This window comes from Pan paniscus, chromosome 2, assembly GCF_029289425.2.
Source record: "Pan paniscus chromosome 2, NHGRI_mPanPan1-v2.0_pri, whole genome shotgun sequence".
NCBI lineage: Eukaryota > Metazoa > Chordata > Mammalia > Primates > Hominidae > Pan > Pan paniscus.
This window is the reverse complement of record NC_085926.1, coordinates 121,208,743-121,230,922: the sequence shown is the minus strand read 5'-3', so window position 1 is coordinate 121,230,922 and position 22,180 is coordinate 121,208,743. Positions and strand designations below refer to the sequence as shown.

Sequence of the window (22,180 nt, the reverse complement as noted above, 5' to 3'; positions counted from 1 at the left end):
TATACTGTAGGAGTTAGCACTGACCTGATGTCTTATTTAAAAGTAATGTATATTACCTTTACATATATTCCTTATATATTTAAACGTATTTCCATGTTATCCAGCTTAAAATCACATGGTGGTTAAGAGCATGAGTTCTGAGTCAGATCTGGACTGAAATCCTGATGCTACCACATGGGTTAGGTTGTATTTGTGGTCAAGTCACTTAACTTCTTCATGGCCCAGGTGGCTCATTTTTAAAAGAGAAAACCTTCATAAATGCTTTTGGTAAAGATGAGATGCTTAGCATAGTGCCTGTCACACAGTATACATTGCCATTTCCCCCTTCATGTCTGCTTCATCTGTTCACACTGCTGCTAAAACAGTAAGAACCCAGCTGTCGTCAGTCACACACACATTCCCTAAGAAGTGTCTTTCTGAGATGCACTGTGGCATAGAAAAATGAGCACCAACTTTCAAGCGACTTAAACCCAACTCCAAATTTGAACTTCACATCCACCACCAAGTGTCATACCATACGAAGACAAGTTCCTGACCTGAGTCTTGGTTTCCTCAAATGCAAATGAGATCGTGCCCGCTCCACCTCATGCTGCCATAAGGATGAACTACGGAGAACCCAGCACTGGCCCACAAAATGGGCTAATAAGCATTCTCCTCATTAGTCCTAGGCACTGGAGAGATTCAAAGTGCAAGAATGAAATACTTTGTTCATCTTTAGGCAAGGTCCTTTGCAACCCAACCTCAAAGAAAAGTGCTGGCACAAAGAAGGTAAGCAAGCAAGGCAGAGCTGGGGAGGGGACACCAGGAACAAATGGGGAGTGGAATGCCTGAGTCCTGCTTCCTGTTGTCAGATGGCGCCTGAATGTGCTTTCTGTTGGGTGATGCTTGTATGGCTGTGCTGTGAGATGCAGGAGAAAGGGGCGAATGTAAACCGTGGGTGGGTTTGGGCTGAAAATACTGTTTGTTGCCAAGGAAACACAAGGAACGATTCATAAGGCTAGGATACTGATTTCAAAAACTCTGAGAACTAAGGCTGATCTCTGAGTTTCCTAAAACCCCCAATTGTGCTGAGACGACTGATTACATATCAGCATTGCCAACGCAGAAGAAACCTGAATGCCCACGTATCAACACCACTCACTGTTAACAAGCAGGAGGATACGCGCCACGTGGCTTCCAACCACACAGTGTTTCCACGTTTCTTTTGATTTCATCTACTAAATAACCTAGAAAACTCAGCCACTCAAGAAAGAAAGAGTGGCAGCCAGTTTTTCTCTTTGAAAAACTCGATGCTTAAACAGGAGGCCGCAATCTGCCAGCATTCAACAGCAGCCCCAGAACATTAATGATCACACACCTCCAACCTTACCGGTAATGCTCAGAGTGACATTCTCAGCTCACTCAGCCCTTTTACACAAACTCAGTCACAACCCTTGGAGCTGGGTTTCTTTTGTTAACTTTTAGCGAGGATATTACTAAAGCCAATTTAACCCTAAAATCAGACCTTACTTTACCACAGCATTTTTAGGGAGAAAGACTTTGGTTCCTTAGAGATAATAAGGCAGAAAAATACTATAAAGCACTGAACACAGACAAAGAATGTGGCCCTAAAGAGTGACCTATAACTTGTGGTAAGGCTAAGTGTTCAATGCGGTTTTGAGTGGTGGCTGCTCTTGAATGTATGTGTTCTTTTACCACACACTCCACAGAAGTTCTAACTCTTACAGTGAGCCAAAAGTCTGTTAAAATAGTAACAAGGAAGGTGTACACACACACACAACCTTTGTTGAGTTCCTTGGAAACCCAACAGCTCAGAGTATGACCCTAGGTCACTTAGTAAACCTTTTGAAATGAAGGCCAAGCAATTGCCTTTTAGGGAGCAGCTGACCTCAGAAGCCACGGAGGTTAGGTCCCTTATGACAAACTTCTGGTCTCTGTGGAGCCCTGACGAAGGAGGAGTCTAATGGGGTTCCACACGTGGCCTAACGGAAATGGAGCCGTCCATCTCTCCACACTAGATTCCACTGTGGAGACATTTACTGCAATATAAATGTGCCAATCCAGGGATAGCACACTCACTTTCAATCTTATAAATTACAGAATTGGGTAAAGGTTCTCCATGTCTTAAGGCATTTGTCTCAAATGATTTTCAAGCTTAATACTTGTTTTCAGCTTAGGATTCTTACCTATGAAAACAAAATCCTTTATTAACCACACCTACACAAATCCCCCCAAATCCTGAAATGGAAGCCTTTGAAAGCTGGTACAAGGTAAGGATCCAAGGCACAATCATAACATGTAAATGTGTGAAAATTGAGAATTCTGTTCATTTTAGCACTTCACAGGACCCCCAGTGAGAACATCTTTACTAGAAGGCATCAGGAAAGGCTCTCCCCTAAGGAACTGGTATGCTTTTCACCTACTGATAGGGCAGTGCATAACTTCTTTCCCTACCCTTAGCCTTGATTTCCAGAAAGTTCCAGAGTCAAATTTTACATACGATAATGTATGGAAACCCTCCCTTCAATTTTCATTTGTTTTTCTTCCCTTTCTGTTCATATTTCATTAACATGGCTGTATATGTCTTTTCTTGGTATGCTGCTTCAAGTGCTTTTGGGAAAGAGGCCAGGTATTAATGTAAATATATTTCAAATACAGACTGAAAAAAGCAAGCAAATATTGCAATTATCTTAGTATATAAAAGAGGGTATCTTTGCTCTCATGGTACACCTTAATCAAAAAGCAGTATTTAGGAATTATCTAAATTAAAATAAAATACACCTATTAGGATAAAATACTCCAGCAGCAGGCCTGGACTCACCAATTTCAGAACCCCTCAACTCCTTGGCTTTACCAAGAACAGTCATATTCCCTGAATATAACACTGGTCACCTTCACTAGTTCCATGCTAGTGCGAAGAGCCCTGCACTAGATCAGGGTTGTGTGTGTTTAGCTATGTGAACTGGGTAAGTCATTACCATCTGATCACCTCTGTGTCCTCCCCCTTAGAATGAGGGCAGCTACTACTGCTCCTATGCTACAAAACTATGAGGAGGTAAACTCAGGCTTGCTCTTAGAAGTGCAATAGAAACAGAAGATCATACACCATGGAGGCCTAAAGTGATTCTTTCTAAAGAGCCTAAGGACTTTTTTTTTTTTTTTGAGACAGAGTCTCACTCCATCACCCAGGCTGGAGTGCAGTGGTGTGATCTCGGCTCACTGCAACCTCCGCCTCCCGGATTCAAGCGATTCTCCTGCCTCAGCCTCCCAAGCAGCTGGTACTATAGGCGCCTGCCACCACGCCCAGCTTATTTTTTTGGTATTTTTAGTAGAGACGGCGTTTCACTATGCTGACCAGGCTGGTCTCAAACTCCTGACCTCGTGATCCACCCACCTTCAGCTCCCAAAGCGCTGGGATTACAGGCATGAGCCACCGTGCCCGGCCAGGACTTTACACCAATTTCTTTTTCTAAATTCACAGTTCTTTTTTTGGCAGCATGATACAGGTGGGGAAATGATATAAACACGGAGATACAGGCACCAAATAATGAAAGAAAACATTTCTATACATAAAACATTTATACCTGTTTTCATTTTTTTACATTAAGATGTAAACATCCTCTTATCCAAAATAGCCAGTGAAAAAATAAAAACAAAAACAAAGTAAGCCTTTAAAAATAGTTGGTGAGGAGTTTTCAAGTGTTCTTGCTGAATGCATCCGAATACCAAACATTGTAACCCGTCAATTCAATGACAAGGAGGTAGCTCCTGAACCAAACTGGTGCGAGCTGTGTCAATACAGAGCAAAATCTCAATTAACCAGAATGCTCCAACTTCCCTATTTTACAAGAAAACTCTGTTTTAACCATTAGTTTAGAAAACCTTTCTTTTTTGAGACAGAGTCTCGCTCTGTCGGCCAGGCTGGAGTACAGTGGCGTGATCTTGGCTCACTGCAACTTCCACCTCCTGGGTTCAAGCGATTCTCCTGCCTCAGCCTCCCGAGTAGCTGGGACTAAAGGCACGCGCAACCACACCCAGCTAAATTTTGTATTTTTAGTAGAGATGAGGTTTCACCACGTTGGCCAGGCTGATTCTCAAACTACTGGTCTCAAGTGATCTGCCTGTCTCGGCCTCCCAAAGTGCTGGGATTACAGGCCTGAGTCACCGTGCCTGGCCTGAAACCCTTTCTAAATTGAACCACTTCACTTTGCTGGCTACAAAATGCCCAACACAATTCAATGGTGTTTTGATGATTCAGGATCTTGTGATGCCTTGGGGTATCTCTCAGAATACGCATACTTTTGTTAGAGGAGAAAACTGGAGTCAACTACTGTTTCCTGTTTTACATGAATCCCTGATACCATAAGCTTATTGTCTTCCTTTTACCTCATTCTCCTAAAAGGAGGGTGCAGACTAAGGTTCTAGTTAAGCAAGATTTCACAGTTCTAGACATATCCACAAATACTGGTTCACGCAAACAAGACAGTTCACTAACTTTTTACCCTCTGACTATTTCTCTACTTAATAAATATGCCTAGTAACAACAATTACAATGTAATGGGATCTGTTTTTCTGGATGATATCAAATTTCAGTATCCTATGAATTCCTTGTTTGAAGTATTTTCTTTAAAAAACAAAGGAAAATCACTCATGAAGATGACTTCCAAAACCATGAGAGTTATAGATTTTGCTAGTGGAATCAAACTGTGCTTCCTATATTATTAATTCATAACTGCTTAAACAATCTTTAAAACGTTATCAAAAAACAAGTAAGTTCTCTCAGATACTAGGGGCTTAATTCCTCAAAGCCATAAAATAATGAGTTGCTAGGAAAGCCACCTTCTGATTCTTAGTACAGTCAAGCATTTCCATAGTGCGGACCCATTGCCACTGGTGGCACACAACATGTCTTTAAGTGATGCACAACATAGAATAATGCTGAATCACAGTGAGAATGTCATTCCCTTTACAGTTTCCTTTTATCCTCTGACTATTCCAGAGACAGTGCCTCATGCTGGTGCTGGTAACATCTCCCTCACTGCCACAAAGAAAGAGCCTAAGATTCGGAGCCTTTCTAGGCATTAGTTTCTAGCTAGAACTGAACAACATTTTTTGTGTTCATCTTACTTATTTTGTGGTTACCTTTTATTTATGGCAAACTGATACTGGTTTTCCACTTGGAGCAGGATTCATTTTTTAAAAAAAACTTTAAAATTTAAAAGATAAATATTAAGAAAATAATACAAGTAGTACTAAAGAGACTGAAGTTTGGGAAACAACAGCTATAGTCTGAGTCATATTTTTTAGACGTGATTTCAAAAGAAACAACAAATGTGGATTAGAAAGGAAACATCCATTACTGTACTTTCGATACTTGTGATGTTCCACAGACGAGCTCATCACAGTCTTCTTCTACATCAGGTGATTTCCAGAGTTAAGATTCAAGCAAAAATATAAAAGTAAAAAGAACCAATTTCACACCATCTTGGACTTTATAAACTCTTAGTACCATAAATGTGCAAATAATCTGATATTTATCACAGTCATTTATTTAAAACATAAACTTTCCAATTTCTGCAGCTTTTTATTTGGTCTATACTAATGCCTCACAAAGGCAAACTCAGGTTGTAGAGTTCCTCCTGCCTGGTCCTCAGAGCAATACCACATCTATTTTCTGAACTCTTCAGGAAGGATTCAGGACTGCTGGCCAAGACTTCCAATGGCATATGACTGTTCTTCCACTGTTATGGCCTTGAAGAGAGAAATCCCCTCCTCCTCTGAATGATAATCTCATAGCCAACATTCTTCTGAGAGGACTTTTCCTAGCAGGTCTTCCATGCTCACAGGCACATCATGCTGATTTTAAAAAAGGAAAGTTGGAGAGAAAGAAAGCAGAGCTTCTCCTCTGTGGGGAACAGCTTCTTCATCACAGTGGCAGTTATGATATGTTCCCTCCTTATCCCCCTGAAGCCAAGGCAATAGATCTGAAGGATGGTGTCAGACATCATAATCGGGAGCCTTGCCCTGGGCTTGCCTTAGCCAGATCTGTAGTGTAACAAATGCTCCCACAGTCACATGAAAGAAAAGCTGCCAGAGGTTGCGCAGTTCATAGAGATACATGTTGCATAGACAGATTAAGCCAAAAGTCAAAAAAGATTTGACATTCCGCCAGCCGGTGTAGTAGACAAGTAAATAACACTGTTCAAAACATAAAAATGAAAGATGATTAGGGTTACAGGAAAAGAAACAGATGTTTCTAATATAAAATTGTAATAGGTCAGAGAGTAAAATATAAGAATGGATAAGGTTATTTTTTATCTAGGGATAAGATAATGTAGCATATATCTAAGACATTCAGCTATGAAAGTTTCACAGTTTGAAAGGGAAATAGACTTTTCCTCTTACGTTTTTCATTTTTCAGAAGAAAAGCATTTTGTATCATATTTTAAATGGAAGTACAATGGAATGACTTCCTTGCAAACAGGCTGAGCAAATTCCCCATGGTGACAGGCAACTAAGAAGCATTCCCAGGGTCTGCGGGTGTTCCATTCTCACCCAGGAAAATACAAAAAGCACATACAAGCTATTCTACAAAATGGACTCTTATATAACCTGAGTCTGAGTATTAACAAAATCCACAACATTTTACTAGTCCCCCACTGAGTACAAGGAACTATGCTAGGTACAGCATCTGACTGAACATTTGAGGGAGAATTCATTCAACAAATATTTACTCAGGGCCTGCTACAAGTCAGGCATTGTTCTTCAGTTGTAAGTAAAACAAAGCCCTTGTTCATATAAATATTAAATTTTAATGGGGAAGAATTATAAATGTATTTTAAATATATAATATCAAACAGTTAATGTCTTGAAAAAGAGAAAGGAGGAAAAAAGGATAGGGAGTAAGAATGATAGTGGGTGCTATTTTAGATGAAATAGCAAGAAAGTACTCCCCCTCTCACCGCTCCTGCCCATCCTGGCATTCACCCTTTACTGCTTTATTTTTCTCCACAACATACTATAAACATACTTGAGAAATGTGCTTATTTTATTTGTCATCCATAGGCTTTCAATAGAATCTGTTTCATGAGGGGTGAGATTTTTTACTGTTATTTACTCATTTATCTCCAGTGCCCAGAACAGTGCCTGGGACATAGTAAAGTGCTCAATGTGTTGAGTGAATAAACTGTTTTCTAGAAGATGTCTAAAATTCACAACCTGGTAAGTATAGAAACCACAAAGTCTAAGAGAGAGGCCCAGGTCTCTCTGAGAAACTGTGTCCAGGCTTCAGAATGGGAAGGACATACCAGTGTCTGTTATAATGCAGAAAGAATGTGGAAATGTTCTGTTAAATATGTTTAGTTCTTATACAAATTTGGACTGTTTACTTAAAAAGAAGACTGCTATCCAAGCAAAATGAATTGGAAGTATTTATCAGTGATTTTCATCATATAAGATTGAAAAAATAGAAAAAAATAGCTTTTTCTTTCTAAACAATTTTAGAGTTAAAGATGCAAAAACAGTTTACTGTATACTCTTTGTTTACTGTATACTCTTCACCCTGTTCCCCGTTATCCTCTTATGTAATCATAGTATAATCATCAAACCAGGAAATGAACATTGATTCAATACTCTTAGCTAATCTACAGACTTTATTCAGATTTTGCCCATTGTCCCACTAGGGTCCTTTTTCTGGTCCAGAATCTAATCTGGGATTCTGTATTGCATTAATTGTCATGTATATTCCAATCTGTAACAGCTCCTCCATCTTTTTTTAAAAAAAATTTTCGGCCAGGCATGGTGGCTCACACCTGTAATCCCAGCACTTTGGGAGGCCCAGGCAGGCGGATCACGAGGTCAGGAGATTGAGACCATCCTGGCTAACACAGTGAAACCCTGTCTCTACTAAAAATACAAAAAATTAGTCGGGTGTGGTGGCGGGCGCCTGCAGTCCCAGCTACTCGGGAAGCTGAGGCAGGAGAATGGTGTGAACCTGGGAGGCGGAGGATGCAGTGAGCCGAGATCACACCACTGCACTCCAGCCTGGGCAACAGAGCGAGACTCCATCTCAAAAAAAAAAAAAAAATTTATGTCCTTGACAGTCTTGAAGAGTATTAATCAGTTATGTTGTAGGAATGTCCCTCAACTTGGGTGTGTCTGATGTTTTGTCAAGATTGAAATGAGGTTATACAATTTTGGCAAGAATATCAGAGGTGATACACAATACATGTTATTACATATTAAATTAGATCACTTAATAAGGTGGTATCTATTCCCTTTGCAATTATTGTCTTGGGGGCAGGGAGTTGAGATTATGTGAATATCTTATCTCATCATACTTTTGCTCATTAATTTTAGTATCCATTAATGATTCTTGCCTGCAACAATGATTACTGTGGTGTTCGCTTAATGGTGATTTTATATTTCCATTTTTTATCTATATTTATTGCTTGGAATGCTACTGTAAAAATGAGCTAGCGTTTCCAGTAATTAAAATATACATATACACACACACACACACACACACACATATATATATATATTTAATTCATGGTTTTCCAAGGCTTTTAAAATAATAGGTCTCTACCCCACATATTACTTATTAATTACAAAGAAGAAAAAGATATCTTTGCAATGGGGATCTGGTAGACACCATCTTAACCAAATGATCAAACTTATCACATTTCCTAACTGAAGCAATGAGAGATATTCAACATATTATACTATACAGCACTGTTGCCAGAATATTTAACCTTAATATAATCACGAGTAACAGACTAATCCAGATTGTGGTACTTGCCTGAACTATGATACTTGCCTGAACTCTTAAAAAAGTCAATGTTAAGAAAGATAAAACCAAACTAAAACAGAACAACAACAAAAAGGCTGGGAGACTGTATCATAGATCAAAAGGTACACGACAATCAAATGAAATGCATAATCCTGGATCAGGAGAAATATAGCCACAGAAAACATTTTGGAGACAACAGAAATAATCTGAATAGGAATCCTATATTAGATAATATTGTATCAATGTTAAATTCTTAGATGTGATATGAAGTCCTGGCTATGTAGACAGATGTCTGTATTCTTAGAAGATACATCATGAAGTATTTTATGGTAAAAAATATGATGTCTGTAACTTACTTTAAAAACAACTGCTCAGGGACTTCTGTTTCTGGGAAGATGGAGTAGACACACTTTTCCCTATTTCTCCCACTAAGTACAAATAAAAACACTGGACATTATATGTAAAACAAGCATAAGAAGACTCTGAACTGTGGAGGAAAAGCAGACAAATAAAAATCTTGAGATCCAAGAATGCCACAGTGGTAGGTTCTCTGAGTTTTCTTTTTTGCTTCATATATCCCAGACTTGGAGCTGAAGAAGCTGGCAACTAGAAATGCCAAGGCATGCATATCAAAACAAACAACAAAAAAGACCCTCAATAACATCTTGCTCTCTCTGGTAAAAGACCAGGAAAGAGGCACCTTAGCAAGACAGAAAACTTTTAAACAGTAACTATTATCCTCTAGCCAAACATCACACAAAAAACCCCTGTGACCCACCCATACCCACACCATCAAATGTTGAGAGCCTAGAACATTATAAGCAGATGTTTTAACCCTTCAGCATGGCTTCAGAGAAGGCAAGTAGAAGCCAGGACTTTCATTCCCACTAGATGGCAATGAATCCCTCCTCTACCCTCTTATTGTGATATCAGTGGAGAACACGTGGGACTCTGGACATCCACCTTCACTTGACAGTAACAAGATAATTCATTTCTCATCAGTAACAAGACAGTGGGATTCTCATCAGAAACCACTGAGGCCAGAACAAAACTAGAACATTTCTCAAGTGCTGAAAGAAAAAAATGCTGCCAAATCCAGAATTCTGTATTCAACAAAAATATCCTTTAGGAATAAAAGGAAAATAAAAACATTTATCAGATGAAAGATTAAGATAATTTGCTGCTAGCAGATCTACCATAAAAGAATGGTTAGAGGAAGCTCTCTAAATAGAAAGAAAACAATTAAAAAGAAGGAATCTTGAAACATTGGGAAAGAAAAAAGGACATGGTATGCAAAAATACGGGTAAATACAATAGGCTTTCCTTTTCCTCTTGAGTTTTCTAAATTATGTTTGATGGTTAAAACAAAAATCATTATAACACTGGCTGATGTGGTTCTAAATATATGTGGAGGAAATATCTGAGCCAATTATAAATAGGGGAGGGCAAAAACACATCTAGGGAGATAAGGTGTCTTGAACTAGTAAAATATTGACACGAGAAGACCATGAAGAGTTAAGTATGTATTACATGATGCCTACAGCAATCATTTAAAAAGCTATACAAATAGATACACTAAAAAATACTACAGATAAACTGAAATGGAATTCTTTTAAAATGTTAAAGTAACCCACAGGAAGATAAAGAAAAAAAAAGAAAAAAGAAAAAAAAAAGTCCTAACATATCCATAATTACATTAACTATAAATGACTTAAATACAGCAATGAAAAGACAGAGATTGGCAGGATATTAAAAAACATGAATCAACTCCATGCTGTCTGTCAGAAACTCACTTTAAATAACATAGGAAAGTTCAAAGTAAAGGATGGAAAAGGATTTATCACATAAACAGTAATCAAAAGAAAGCAAAAGTGGCTATATTGATACCAGATAAATATCAAAATATTTCAAAGCAAAGAAAATAACCAGGGACAGAGAGGAACATATATAATGATAAATGGGCTCACCCAACAAGAAGACACAGCAATCCTAAATGTGTATGAACCAAACAACATAGCTACAAAATATATGAAGCAATAGAACTGAAGTACAAAATGGAAAAATCTATAATCCAATACTCTTCTCTAGCCAACTGGTATAACACTAGACAGAAAATCAGCAAGAATATAGAACTTGACAATACCAAGCAACATGATCTAAACGTTTACAGAACACACTCACCCAATAACAGCAGAATACACATTCTGTTCAAGTGGCTATGGAACATATAACAAGACAGACCATATTTTGGGGCCATAAAAGAAACCTTAACAAATTTAAAAGAAGTGAAATCACACAATGTGTGTTCTCTAATCACAATGGAATCAAACTAGAAATCAGTAAGGGAAAGATAACAAGAAAATCTTCAAACATTTAGAAGTAAAACGATGTAATTCTAAATAATCCATAGGTCAAAGAGGAAGTCTTAAGGAAATTTTAAAAATTGAAATAAGAGAAAATGAAAATAAAACATATCAAAATTTATGGAATACAGCTAAAGAAGTGCTAAGACGGAAATCTTTAGGAGTTAGAGCATACATTATAAAAAAGAAAATTCTCAACCAATCATGTAAGCTCCTACTTCAAGAACCTAGAAAAAGAACAAAATAAATGCAAAGCAGGCATATGGAAGAAAATAGTAAAGATAAAAGCAGAAATCAATAAAATTGAAGCCATAAAAACAGTAGGAAAAAACAATAAAACAAAGATCTGGTTCTTGAAAAGATCAATAAAATTAACAAGTAAGACTGACAAAGAAAAAGAGAGAACATGCAAATTACCATTATCAGGAATGAAACAGGAGATATCACTACAGACCCTGCAGACATCAAAAGGCCAGTAAGAGAATACTACAACCAACTCTAAACACATAAATTTGGTAACTTAGAAAACATGGACCATTTCCTCAAAAAACACAAACTACCATAAATTCACTCAACATGAAACATAATTTGAATAGTTCTATAAAACTACTAAGAAAATTTATGACTTATAGTGCTACAGTAATCGAGACTATGTGGTACTGGTGGAAGGATAGACAAAAAGAAATCAATGCAACAAAATACAGAACCCAGAAATAATCTCACACAAGTATGTCCAGCTGATTTTTTACAAAGGTGCAAAAGCAATTTAATGGAGGAAAAAAAATCGCCTTTGCCATGGATGGTGCTGGAGCAATATAGACAAAGGAAACTTGGTTGAAGCTACCTAAGTCTCACATCTCATACAAAAAGTAACACAAAATGGATCACAAACGTAAAATATAAAACTATAATAAAAGGTCTAGAAAAAACATAATAGAGAAACTTAGGCTAGGCAAAGAGCTCTTAGACTTGACCACCACAAGCATGACCCATAAAAGGAAAATTTGATAAACTGAACTTTATCAAAATTAAAAAATTTGTTCTGTGAAGAACCCTGTTAAGAGGATGAAAAGATAAGATACAGACTGATCTGAAACCATTAAAAAAAAAAAAAACTGACTGGGGAAAAAACCTGTTAAGAGGATGAAAAGACAAGATACAGACTGATCTGAAACCATTTAAAAAAAAAAAAAAAAAAATAGACTGGGAAAGGATACCTGCACACTTCCTTTCTGACAAAGGATTAGTATCTAGAATATACAGTTGTCCCTCAAGATCCATAGGGGATTGGTTTCAGGACCTCCCTCAGATATCAAAATTTGTGGATGTTCAAGTCTCTGATATAAAATGGCACAATATTTGCATTTAACTTATGCACATCCTCTTGTATACTTTAATCTCTAGATTACTTATAATACCTAATACAATGTTAATGCTGTTATACTATATTCTTTACGGAATGAAAAGAAATAAAAGTCTGTACATGTTCAGTATGGATGCACTATGTTTCCAAATATTTTCAATCCATGGTTGGTTTAATCCATGGATGCAGAACCCACAAATATAAAGGGTCAATTGTATAAAAAACTCTTTAAGAAAAACAGTGAAAAAACAAAGAATCCAATTAGAAAATAAGCAAGGCCGGGCTCGGTGGCTCACGCTTATAATCCCAGAGCTTTGGGAGGCTGAGGTGAGTGGATCACCTGAGATCAGGAGTTCATGACCAGCCTGGTCAACATGGTGAAACCCCATCTCTACAAAAAAATACAAAAACAAACAAACAAACAAACAAAATTAGCTAGGCATGATGGTGGGTACCTGTAATCCTAGCTACTCGGGTGGCTAAGGCGGAAGAATCGCTTAAACCCAGGAGATGGAGGTTGCAGTGAGCCGAGATCATGACACTGCACTTCAGCCTGGGTGACAGAGCCAGACTCGTCACAAAAAAAAAAAAAAAAAAAAAAAAAAATCAAAAGATGTAGACATTTCACTGAATATACACATGACAAATACATGAAACAATGTTTAGCATCATTAGCTAATGATGTTAAACAATGCAAGTTAAAACCACAATAAGCTATCACCACACACTTAAAAGAGTGGCTAAAATAAAAAATAGTGACAGTATCAAATGCTGGTGAGGATGCAGAGAAACTAGATCACTCACACATTGCTGGAGGGAATGTAAAATGGTACAGCTACTCTGGAAAAGTTTTTCAGTTTCTTAATAAAACTACCACATGATCTGGCAATTGTACTCCTAGGCATTTATCCCAAAGAACTGAAGACTTATGTCCGCACAAAAACCTGCACGTAATTGTTTATAGCAGCTTTATAACAGCCAACATTTTAAAACAACTCAGATATCCTTCAATAAGTAAATGAAGCTGGATGTTGTGGCTCACACCTGTAACCCTAGAGCTTTGTGGGGGCTGAGATGGGAGGATTGCTTAAGGCCAGGAGTCCAAGACCAGCCTGGGCAACAAACATAGCAAGACCCCATCTCTACAAAAATAAATCAGAAAATTAGCTGGGTGTGGCAGCACACACCTATAGTCCTAGCTACTCAGGAGGTTTGAGCCCAGTTCAAAGCTGCGGTGAGGCTGTGATGGCATCACTGCACTCCAGCCTGGGTGACAGAGCAATACCTTGTCTTTAAAAAAAAAAAAAAGGAACAAATCATTTAATAGTACATTGAATACATATCATAGAATACTACTCAGCAATAAAAAGCAACAAATAATTGATTATGCAACAACTTGGCTGAATCTCCAGAGAATTATGATGACTAAAAAAATGCCTATCTGGCTTACGCCTGTAATCCCAGCACTTTGGGAGGCTGAGGTGGGCGGATCACGAGGTCAGAAGTTGCCTGACTAACATGGTGAAACCCCGTCTCTACTAAAAATACAAAAATTAGCCAGGCATGGTGGCGCACCTGTAATCCCAGCTACTCAGGAGGCTGAGGCAGGAGAATTGCTTGAACTGGGAAGTGGAGGTTGCAGTGAGCCAAGATCGCGCCACTGCACTCCAGCCTGGGTGACAGAGCAAGACTCCGTCCCAAAAAAACAACAAAAAAATGCCTATCACAAAAGGTTACTTCAAATGTTGAAGCCCTTAATCCCTAATGTGATGGTATTAGGAGCTGGGGCCTTTGAGAGGTAATTAGGTTTAGATAAAGTCATGAGGGCGGAGCCCCCATAATGGAATCAATGACCATGTAGGAGGAAGAAGAGATCTCAGCACTTTCTCTGTGTGAGGATATACTGAGAAGGCAGCCTTCTGCAAGCCAGGAAAAGGGCCCTCAGCAAGAACATGATGTGCCAGCATCTGGATCTTGGACTCGCAGATTCCAGAACTGTGAGAAAGAAATGTCTGTTGTTTAAGCCACCCAATCTATGGTATTTTCTTATAGCATTCTGAACTATGCCAGTTATATACTATATAATTCCATTTATATAATGTCCTTAAAATGAGAAAATTATAGAAATGGAGAATGCGTTAGTAATTGCCAGAGATTAAGGAGGGGTTAGATTAAGGAAGTGGATATGGCTATAAAAAGGCAACATGAGGGATCCCTGTGGTGACAGGAATGTTCTGTATCTTGACTATATCAGTATCAATACTCTGGTTGTGATATTGTTCTATATAGTTTTGCAAGATGGTAACATTGGGGGAAACCAGGTAAAGGGTACGTAAGATCTCTCTTGCAACTCCACGTAAATCTACAATTATCCCAAAATAAAAAGTTTAATTAGAAAAACTTTACCCATACACATATGTCTAAAACTTACTTTAAAAACAACTACAGAAGCTCCTTGGCTTACGGCTTACGATAGGGTCACATCCTGATATACTCATTATAAGTTGAAAATATCCTAAGTTAAAAATGTATTTAATACAATTAACTTACCAAACATCATAGCTTAGCCTAGCCTACCTTAAACATGCTCAGAACTTTGGCCTACAGCTGGGCAAAATCATCTAATACAAAGCCTATTTTATTCAAATATATTCATTCTCTCATGTAATTTATTAAGTAGTGTGCTGAAAACCAGAATGGTCATGTGAGTACCAGAAACATAGTTTCTACTGAGTGCATATCACTTTTGCATCATTATAAAGTAAAAAAAGTTCCAAGTCAGGGATGGTGTGTTTATACACGCTATATGCACATACATATAAAGAGAGAGTGAGATAAAGAAGGTGTTGCAAGATGTTAACAATTGATGACTCTAAGTATACTGGTTTTTCAACTTTTCTGTAAGTTTCAAGTTTTCAAAGTAAAACATTGAGGGAACAGGAAGTCTCTAGTTTCTTCACTGATCCTTTGCTTTCCTATTTGAAATGTTCCATATCAAGATTAATCCTATCAGGCTGAGCTCTGGGCTTCCATAAGCACCTGCATCCTGAAGAAAAAGGTGACAAACCATGTGGTAATGGCTTTTCAGATCTGATCTAAGGAGGATTTAAAAATATCCTGACAACTGGAGACAGAGCATGTTATATGGTAAAACATAATTACTTAAGTTTTACTGTGGGGAAAAAAAACAGCATTATTATCACCCTGCTCATCATATTTAGAAAGCAGGCAGTTTCATGCCTTTCAATGTGAAGGAAATTAGTTTTCTGCTTTTCTTTTTTAAAGCATGAATTTGTTTACTTCTCTCAAGTAAAAGAACACCTGAGTGACACCACTCTACCATGAAGCAACTCTCAGAACTACTTGAGGCTGTTCTGGGAAATGTAACAGAGGTATGCCTATCTATAGCCTGGTAGTCACCTGCTCTGAAGTCACAAAGATCTGGGTTTAAGTCACTAACAAGCTATAAGAATTGTCTATACCTCAGTGAGGACGATATAATGGTATATCCTCCTTTTTGTGAGGATTTAATGGTACAATGACTATAAAAGGCTTAACACAAAATAAGAGCTCAATACATTCTGCCATTATTACTAAGCATTTACAATTACTTAAGACAAAGCAACCAAAACTTGTATTTTACAAGAATGATTATTCATAAAATTATATTAAATACCTCACAGTTTTAGATAAAAATCAAATGAGATCATGTGTATAGTTATAAAATTATAACTTTATCACATTATAAAAATTACATAAATTAGGAATTTTGCCTACAGACAGCATGATATAGTAGACAGAACACAATACTCAAAATCAGAGACCCAGAGTTAAGTCCTGACTCTACCACTTTCTGATTATGTGATCTCAGGACAGTACTGAAACTGTCTCAGTTTTCTCACTTTAAAAAATGAGATATTATCCCTTTTGTGACAGGATAGAAATTAAAATAGAAAATATATACAAGAATATTTCATAAAATTAAAGCACTATGTGACATTAACAAATATGTTTTCACATTTCCTGCATGAAGTGTCATTCATCACGATTAAATCTGTCAGATTTGACAGAAAATTTCTGAATATAAATGGTTAAGAAAATCAAGCAATTTTTTTGGTCAGGCACGGTGGCTCACGCCTGTAATCCCAGCACTTTGGGAGGCCGAGGCGGGCGGATCACAAGGTCAGGAGATCGAGACCATCCTGGCTAACATGGTGAAACGTCATCTCTACTAAAAATACAAAAAATTAGCCGGGCGTGGTGGCAGGCGCCTGTATTCCCAGCTACTCGGGAGGCTGAGGCAGGAGAATGCCGTGAACCTGGGAGGCGGAGCTTGCAGTGAGCCGAGATCGCACAACTGCATTCCAGCCTGGGCGACAGAGCGAGACTCCGTCAAAAAAAAAAAAAAAAAAAAAAGAAAATCAAGTGATTTTAAAAAATGAGGGCACTGGAACTAAAATGTCTAATGTCTTTACATAAAAGTCAAATACATATATTCAAAATACGTCCCTAAAGATGTCCACTGAACTTTAGGTAGTCTTATATTTGCAGTTCTGACTCTTAACATTTTTTCTAATTCAAGCTAGAAAAATGTGTCACTTATAAAAAAGTTAGGTCAAAAAGCCTTGCTTGCTGTAACATGTTTTAACAAAGACATTCTTGCATTTGGGTAACTGGTAACTTCCTTTCCTACAAATGTGTGCCTCCTCTGGCCTTGGAAATGTGACCCAGTCTCCATGTCACCCAGGTGCAAAATCTCTTCCCTCCTTAAGTTTCACAGTCTTCAAGTCCCAGTGAGTCTTCCTTCTCAATGTCTATTTTTTTCTATCCTCACTGCCATTACCATATGTTGGCTTTCATTACTTTCTACCTGCAGTAATAATTCCAAACCAATTTCCTTGCTTCCAGTCTCTCTGCTCTTACAGTCCATTCTATTCATTACTGCTAAATTGAACCCTAAAATCCTGTTTTTACTGTGCCGTTCTCTATTCAAAAACTTCCCTCCAATACAAAATCCTCAGCCTAGAGTATAAGCAAAACCTGGAAGCTGAATAATCAACCACCAGAAAATCTAGTAGTTTTTTTTTTGTTTTTTTAAGATGTAGTCTCACTCTGTCGCCCAGGCCGGAGTGCAGTGGCGCGATCTTGGCTCACTGCAACCTCTGCCTCCTGGGTTCAAGCAATTCTCCTGTCTCAGCCTCCCAAGTAGCTGGGACTACAGGCACACATCACCACGCCCGGCTAATTTTTGTATTTTTAGTAGAGACAAGGTTTCGCCGTGTTGGCCAGCTGGCCTTGAACTCCTGACCTCAAGTGATCTGCCCACCTCGGCCTCCCAAAGTGCTGGGATTACAGGCATGAGCCACCACACCCAGCCTAGAAGTAGTCTTTACTACCATAGGCAGATGACATACCACCACTGAAGCCTCAGCACAGGAAGAAGGTTAACATCAGGTTCACTGGGATGTATGTCTACTCAAAATGGAGATACAGGTCACAAAGTTAAAAGAGGCTCAAATTAAAAGAGGAGCAAAGAACTCAGAGTTTTAATAATTTATTTAAAATGCACAATTGTTAGAATTGATACCCGAAGTAAACAATAAGGATAAGTGTTTCTTTAAAATGGAAGAAAACCTACCTGGTAAAGGCAGGCTGCTGTTCCAAGGAAAAATGCAATGATGTAATTAAAATCATCGCCATCACTCTGCAAAAGCAAAATAAAAGATTATTTTTGTTTCCGGTGGGAGCCCATTTCCAGAAACAATCCATCAAGATAGAATGTAACAATATTTACACACAGTCAAAATTGTCACACACTGGTATACAGAAATTCTCAAGAGTCCTAAAATGAAAACATAAAGCACATTCTAAGACCTAAAGAGTGTGAGGTAGAGGTACAAGTGTTCCTCTACATTTTGGCCACCCCCATCAATTTCATTCCACTCAAAAGAGGAAAACCACTGGGGAAAAGTTCTGACATAATGATAAAAGCCTCTCCTCCTACTGCTAAAAAAATCATGTACAAATGTACAACACCCCAGTGGCTAACAAAGTTACTCCAGCTCACTAGGGTCATTACTTGATTCAAATACTGACAAACTTTACTGCTAGTAAGTATATCACTGAATTGTCCAATAAAGTAATTTGATATGACTTTTTAAAAAACCGTGGAAACTGAAAAGCTACTGTCCACTAGAGTGTGCTAAATCCCAACGTGAAAAATTAAGACTAATCAGTCTTGCATGCTATGCTAGAAAAACAGCCACCCAGAGGAAAAACAGAGATACCTCATGCATAGAATGTCTCTGAAAAGAAAACTAATGGAGACATGTAACAACCCATGCTTTCCTATGCCTTTTTGGTTCTTCTTAAATATCTACATTATCGACTTCTTTCAATGTTTTTATACAGTAAAAGATAAAGTTCGGGCAGGAGCATTACATTTTTTTTTCTTCCAGGCAGGAACATTAATTTGGCCCTTTTCTTATATTAGAGAGAAAAAAAAAACCTCTTTATACAATGAAAATTTCCACAAGATACAGAAGAGTATCTCATTATCATTTCTTCATAAAATAGTATAAAGGAAAAATTCCTTTTGCACTGGTTATTGGGCAACAGAACTGACTGTAAGGCAGAGGAAAGCTGGCTTATCCTAGTGAGAAGATCTTAAAATAGGAACCACTCGTCTGCCTGGGATGCTCAGGCCAGTTGCACCCCAGAGGCAAGGAAGGCCAACACCAAACCTTTCCAGTTTAATAATTCTAAAACTTTAAATAAGTTCTGCTTGATTATTTTTTCTTTAGTCCTTTACTTTTTAAATGACCTTTTTTTTCTGATTATAAAAGTTCTTGTTCATTGTAGAGAATCTGGAAAATACAGATTATACAAAGAAGAAATTAATATAACCTATAAATGCCACAACTCTGGGAAAATTACTGCCAACCCTTTCATGTATTTCCTTCCAGTCTTTTTCTGTATATGTAGACACATTTTAAAAAATAGATTGATACTTTTATATACTACTTTTTAGTACTTCACAGTACTACATAAACACTTTCCCAAGACAGTAAATATTCCTCAACCACACGATTTGTAATGATTATATAACCTTTAATTGTGGGGATATACCATAATTTATTGTCCTTCAATTGGATACTGTATTTTTCTCTAAATTTAGACTAACTCTCTTAATCACTCTTTCTTCTCTCTCTTTTCCTTCTTTTTTTTTTTTTTTTTTTTTCAATGAGATGGAGTCTTGCTCTGTCACCCAGGCTGGAGTGCAGTGGCACAATCTTGGCTCACTGCAACCTCCACCTCTCCCAGGTTCAAGCGATTCTCCTGCCTCAGCCTTCAGAATAGTTGGGACTACAGGTGCATGCCACCATGCCTGGCTATGGTTTTTTTTTTTGTATTTTTAGTAGAGATGGGGTTTCACTGTGTTAGCCAGGATGGTCTCGATCTCCTGACCTTGTGATCCGCCCACCTCAGCCTCCCAAAGTGCTGGGATTATAGGCATGAGCCACTGCGCCCGGCCTCTTTCTTTCGAGATTGAGTCTCATTCTATCACCCAGGCTGGAATGCAGTGGCGCGATCTCGGCTCACTGCAACCTCTGCTTCCCAGGTTCAAGCGATTCTCCTGCCTCAGCCTCCCAAGTAGCTGGGATTACAGGCGCCCATCACCATGCCTGGCCAATTTTTGTATTTTTTAGTAGAGAGTGGGGTTTCACCAGGTTGGCCAGGCTGATCTTGAACTCCTGACTTCAAGTGATCTGCCTGCCTCGGCCTCCGGAAGTGCTGGGATTACAGGCGTGAGCTACCGTGCCTGGCCTTAAATGCCTTTAAAACACTTAGAAGCATATTTCTAGAGTCAGTCAGACTTGGGTTCAAATCTTTACTTATAATCTGGGACACTTATTTAATTTCCTCTTTTGAAAAATAAAAGTTGTAGAGATTAAGTGAAATAACATTTGCAAATACAAAGAAAAGTAACTGGTACATAGTAAGTACTCAGAAACATTCACTAACTCCTCTCTCCCTGGGGTTACTGTCTGCATCATTTAAAAAATCTTTAATTGATAAAGAGAAGACTGTCTACTAGCATATTATTCCATTTAATAAATATTTATTAAGCATTTACAAACCAGGTACTTTGTTACTATCCCTAGTACAGAAAAGAGTTAAGACCAGCCAGCGCGGTGGCTCATGCCTGTAATCCCAGCACTTTGGGAGGCCGAGGTGGGCAGATCATGAGGTCAGGATATCGAGACCATCCTGGCTAACACAGTGAAACCGTGTCTCTACTAAAAATACAAAAAATTAGCCGGGCATGGTGGCGGGCACCTGTAGTCCCAGATACTCGGGAGGCTGAGGCAGGAGAATGGTGTGAACCTGGGAGGTGGAGCTTGCAGTGAGCCGAGACTGCACCACTGCACTCCAGCCTGGGTGACAGAGCGAGACTCCACCTCAAAAAAAAAAAAAAAAGAAAGAAAGAAAAAAGAGTTAAGTCCACACCAACTTAAGGAGGTCACTCTAATTAAGGCAGATACATAAGTCAATAATTACCACCCAAAGTGATAACTGATGGCACAGGTGTGTGTAGAGGATACTAAGGGAGCCCAATGGAGACACATCTAATTCTGCATAGGGAAAAAAGAAAGGCCAGGGAAGACTTCCTAGAGGGAGTAAAGCTTAACCTGGGTCTTAAAGGCTGAACCAGGTAGGCAAGGTAGGAAGAGAATCAAAGGCAAAGGAAGTAGTGCGTACAGTGTCAAAGAGGGAGGAGATTAAGGTGACTCAGAGGCTTCTTGTTTAGGCAACCTTTGAATGACACCATGCACTAAGTTGGGCGTATAGGAAGAAAAGTAATTCAAGAGCAGAAAATACTGAGCTCACTGTGGGACATGCTATTCTAGAGCTGCTAGTGGGACATCCAAATAATTATATTTAGCAGATATTTCAGTCTGCTTCAGGAAAGAGTTTGATCCAGAGATCTAACTTGGCAGTCTTCTATTTTAATAGTAGTTAAATGAAAGGCCTATGACAACCAAGTAAAAATCTCAATTCTTAATTAGCTCCTAGATTAGAGAGAGGAACAAAACACTATATAGAACATTCTGGGGGCAACTATGGAAATTTGAATACAGATTTTCTATTAGGTAATACTACACTAATGTTAAATTCTTTGGTGTGATTAAGGTATTATGATTACGTAAAAGAATATCTTAGCCCTTAAGACATACATATTGAATTCAATTTTGGAATAAACTGAGATGATACCTACAGTATTAACTTTCAAATGACTCAGTAAAAAAAAAAAAAGAAAGAAGAAAGTAAAATGGTAGGTAGGTATATGGGGTGGATGTTAATTCTGCTGTTCTTTAAACTTTTCTATAAGTTTGAATTCTTTCAAAATAAGATGTGGTGCAGCAAAAGGAAAACGCAAATATTTAATAAAAAGTCATGCGGCCACTAAAAAGAATAGAATAGATCTCCGTGTACTGATATGAAATAAACTCCTACATATTTTTAGACTTAAAAAGATGCAAATTAGTATTGAGTATGCTATCATTTCTATAAAAATTTTTAAAAGAATAATTACATAAGTAAATATATAAATACCTATATACTAGCATAGGCACATAATCTCCCTAGAAGGATGACTCT

At 38.1% G+C, this 22,180-nt stretch overlaps 1 protein-coding gene across 1 annotated transcript in view; it reads right to left on the bottom strand.

Annotated features, from left to right (window-relative positions):
- Nucleotides 1–3,460: 3,460 nt before the first annotated feature.
- Nucleotides 3,461–22,180, bottom strand: part of SEC22A (SEC22 homolog A, vesicle trafficking protein) — a 71,039-nt gene continuing 52,319 nt past the window's right edge. The window contains exons 6-7 of the mRNA XM_003825209.6: nt 18,156–18,221; nt 3,461–6,198 (exon numbers count right to left, since the gene is read on the bottom strand). Of these exons, the coding sequence (XP_003825257.1) occupies nt 5,998–6,198; nt 18,156–18,221 (267 nt within the window). The 3' untranslated portion in view covers nt 3,461–5,997. The remainder of the gene's footprint in view (nt 6,199–18,155; nt 18,222–22,180) is intronic.